Source organism: Oryzias melastigma, linkage group LG17 (genome assembly GCF_002922805.2).
Source record: "Oryzias melastigma strain HK-1 linkage group LG17, ASM292280v2, whole genome shotgun sequence".
In the NCBI taxonomy this organism is placed as follows: domain Eukaryota; kingdom Metazoa; phylum Chordata; class Actinopteri; order Beloniformes; family Adrianichthyidae; genus Oryzias; species Oryzias melastigma.
Window position 1 is genome coordinate 10,225,302 of NC_050528.1, and position 4,282 is coordinate 10,229,583.

At 38.5% G+C, this 4,282-nt stretch overlaps 1 protein-coding gene across 1 annotated transcript in view; it reads right to left on the minus strand.

Moving 5' to 3' along the window:
• The window catches only part of tnn (tenascin N), a 42,283-nt gene that overhangs the window by 3,592 nt on the left and 34,409 nt on the right, over positions 1-4,282 (minus strand). Inside the window, exons 11-15 of the mRNA XM_036216453.1 lie at positions 3,442-3,580; positions 3,206-3,357; positions 2,919-3,015; positions 2,667-2,831; positions 2,249-2,412 (exon numbers count right to left, since the gene is read on the minus strand). Of these exons, the coding sequence (XP_036072346.1) occupies positions 2,249-2,412; positions 2,667-2,831; positions 2,919-3,015; positions 3,206-3,357; positions 3,442-3,580 (717 nt within the window). The remainder of the gene's footprint in view (positions 1-2,248; positions 2,413-2,666; positions 2,832-2,918; positions 3,016-3,205; positions 3,358-3,441; positions 3,581-4,282) is intronic.

A 4,282-nucleotide genomic window follows, 5' to 3' on the forward strand; every position in this document is an offset into this window, starting at 1 on the left:
GCCCCGAGGTTAATTTGATACAATTTTCAATTAATAAAATTAATAATTTCAATTAGATTTGGAGTTATTAATATTTCATATTTACCCTGAAATGCTACAGGAGGACAAGTTATTATAAACCGGCCAATCAGATGTCTTAATATAATTATAAGATACTTCCTTAGTGAGGCACATAACAGAAATGATCCTGCAGATTGTAATAAAACCACCAGATTTGATGCAATTGCCCGATTGGCTAATGGAAAAATCCAAGATGGCACCCATTTTTAAAGATGGCCTACCAAAGCTATAATTTTTGAAGAAATACATCTATGTTGTCATTTTCTTTGAGATTTTTGTGTCTAATTACCGTATTTTCCAGAGTACAAGTCAGTTTATTTACATAAGGTGGAATTTCTACTCAGGAGCAACTTATTTTGAGATTTTTTTAAACATAAAAAGGCTCATACATTCATTATTGCATCACTATGGAACAGATGATTCACTAACTGACTGTTGTAAATAATGTCTATTTGCTGCAACAGTCAAATTTCCCAGCTTGGGATGAATCAAGTAATTCTATTCTATTTTCCCACTAACAACCGGTTGGCCTTTAGCTGCTGTTTCAGCTAACAACCACTAGAGGTCGCTGTATGTGTGCATCAGTGTTTGCTACTGAGTGCCAGAAGAAGAACAAACATGGAGGAAAATCTGATTGTTTTCTTCTTAAACTTTTATATTTTTCTCATTTGCATCACAACATTATTATTATTACTTTTTTAAGTTTTTGCACTCTCAGACTAATGCGGGACAGAAAATCATCAAACTGGGTTACGGAGAGACTGAAGAGCTCCACAAAATACGGTACATGCCTCACTACCTGGCCCTACGTCCAATCGTTTGACTGACAGATTCTCCCGAGTCCGGGTGTGGACTTCCAACAAGCTCACTCAAATTTGGCGAGTGGTTGCCATGGAAACATTGACTCAGACTCACTGCTTGCTGACGTCGTCGGGCTCCAACATGATGGAATCCGTTTCATGAAATCCTGGCGACTAAACTGACGTTATTTTGTTGGAGTGAACCATTTTGTATGGGTGACATCACATGCACTCGGTCCAATTCTCATATACAGTCAAAGCTTATAATTTAATAGACTTTGATCTTCTGTTTCAGGTGTAGCATACAACTACTACTTATTAGGGGGGTGCCAAAATATTGATATTGCGATATATCGCAACATTTAGTCCTGCGAAAGATTCTGGATGGGTTCTCACAAAGTATCGATATTTAATTTTTGTTTAAAGAGACTGTTAAACGGGGCTGCACGGTGGCGCAAGTGGTTAGCGCTCTCGCCTCACAGCGAGAAGGCCCCGGTTCGACTCCCGGCTGGGACCTTTCTGTGTGGAGTTTGCATGTTCTCCCCGTGCATGCGTGGGTTTTCACCGGGGACTCCGGCTTCCTCCCACCGTCCAAAAACATGCTTCATAGGTTAATTGGTGACTCTAAATTGCCCCTAGGTGTGAATGTGAGAGTGACTGGGTGTGTGATTGAGGCCCTGAGACAGACTGGCGACCTGTCCAGGGTGTACCCCGCCTTCGCCCTTCAGTAGCCGGGATAGGCTCCGGCACCCTGCGACCCCGAAAGGGACAAAGCGGTCAAGAAGATGGATGGATGGATGGAGGCTGTTAAACGTTATATTTGTCCTCCTTTGGAGAGATGTTCCTTTGAAGGTAGATAGGGGGCGCACGTTGCACTAATGTATCTGGCAGCTACTTGAATTATTCAATTTTTTTTTCAGTTTTTTACAGCAATTTTACACTAAGTATTGGCACTGCTGTTCGTGTTTACTATTGTTAACACTGAATTGTACAGATAATTCAAATTCAATTGGTGTCAATGCTTGTAAAAGACACTGATTTCAGCAATGTTGTACAAAAGTGTCTATTATTTAAATAAGACATAAGTTGTTTATTATGATTAGGTTTAAGCTAGAAAATAAATGGGAATATATTTTCCTAAATAATACGTGTTTTTCTATATATTGTGAGTTATTAGAGAGGATTTTTTCAATTTATTCCAATATTGTGATATTCTCTATCGTGAACCATGTATTGTGTATCGTATCGTGATGTACTCCAGCCTCAGTCTGTACCAAACAGACTTTAAAAAGAAACAATGGAAGGCAGACATGACATTAAAGATGTAATTTGGCCCAAAACATCAACCGTTAAAGGGTTTTTTTTTTTTTTTTGTTTTGTTTGCTCACCATGCTGTGCCTGCTATCATCCCATTTTCCATTGAGATTAGCCAGGTGACAGTTTTTGTACCACCAGGCACCACGGTGGGTCAGGGCGCAGTTCCCCAGAGCGATGTCATTATCTGAATCCACGGTGGTCCACGGCCGGCCCTGGTGATAGGTCATCGCATCACCTGGAAATCGTTTTAGAAAAGGTTCTTTTTAATGATCAGTTTGTCATAAAAACTCAATAAAAGAAATGTTATAAAATACATATTAACATAATAGTTTATCACGAAGTCTTTCAGATGAAGTAGCTTTTAAAAAGGATATAATTTTTTGAAAACACTCATTTCATAGTATGCTAATGCATGTGAAGGGTCCAGTACTTAAAAAAAAAAAATACCATAATTGCTACAGTCTGGCTAATAAGGAATACTTAGCTCACCTGCCGTTCCTCTGTATTTCCCAATAGTGAGTTTGTACTTCTGCTTCACCGTCCCGATCTTAAAGTTGTCATATACAGCATAAGCTCTCTCTGAACCCAGGCCCAAGTCAAACCTCACCTCATACTGGGTTGGAGTGTTGGTGAGTTCGTATATCTTCTCATTTCCTGAAAGGATGAAATTCAAAGGAGAAGGTCCTTGATTGCTGTTCATCCATTTTTTTTTTATTATTTTGAACAGAGATGGTCCCTCACCGAGCCAGAATTCATCAGTCATGTTGCCAAACCCTGCAATGTACTGCCTCCAACGTTTCATGAAGTCCAGCCTGCCGCTGTTACGTCTCTGAAGCACCTGAAAGCAGAGCGAACGCTTCAAAGCCTCTGAGGGCTTAAAACAACCAGCCTCACAGGCCCAGTCCTCCTATATGATAAAAAAACCTTTCTCTTTTATAATTCTAGATATAAAAAAAACATGAAAATAATACATTTTGACTATAATAAAACCTATATGTAATATTTTGACTGAAAATCTTAGTTTGTACCAGCCAACCGCCTCCATCCGTGTCCATGTCACAGTAAACCTCTATCGGTTTAGCCCGGTCATTGTTGATGTAAATTGTATAGATGCCGCTCCTCTTGTTCCCGTTCTTCATGAGCTGAACACAGTCCATGGGGAAGGGGTACAGTACGCCAACTGAGATCAGAAAGTGTTATTAAGATATTAACGAAATGTACTTCCCAACTTTGCTTAAAAATTAAGTATTATTTGCGTACGGACCTGTTTTGAAGATAGTCTCTGCCACTTTGCTTCTCTTGTTGCCTCTGTAGGCAATAATAGTCACAACGTATTCCTTTCCTGACTTCAAGTCGGAAGCAAAAAATCTGCTCTCGCTCCCTCGTATCTGCTTTTCAACAGTCTGAAAACGCCAGAAAAAAAAGAAAATTAGTCATTTTATATTGATTAAGGGTTTAAATCCTATTCTTGGTTAACAAAAGCTGATCAAATTTAAGAAATTCTAACAAAGTCTTAATAGAAAAGAGATTAAACTGTCCTTTCAGCTAAATCCAGAAAAAAATAATATATTTATGGCCACAAGAGGGCAGTGTTTCACAGTGAAATCAGCCTCAACCTTCAGCAAACTTAGCTTGGAGAGGACACTTTTGGTTCACCACTCCAAACTTTAAGCACAATAGGTGTTCTTCATAAATCAAAAGGCATTTGAAGCAAAAACTTAAATGTAGAAGATTTAAAGTTGAATGTAATAATAAAATAATATACAAACATGCATCTACTTGTGTTTAGTTTAGAGAACATTTTTTGTCAATATTGTGAAAAATGAATCCTCAGTACCTCCATCAGACTCTGATCTCTGTAGGTGAGGATGTAACCATCAATGTCTGCCAGAGGAGGAGTCCAAGTCAAAGTAGCAGTTTCCATGGCAACGTCAGACGCCCTCAGGTTCTTTGGAGAATCAATCTCTGCAGAGTGGAGCATCAGATCATTTAAGTCAAAGTTTATGAACTGTCATCTTTATTTCAATTTTATAATCAAAAATAAATTCAGGTAAAATGAAATTATAATATGTGATATTATAAATCACTCCCAACTTAACAGTTTT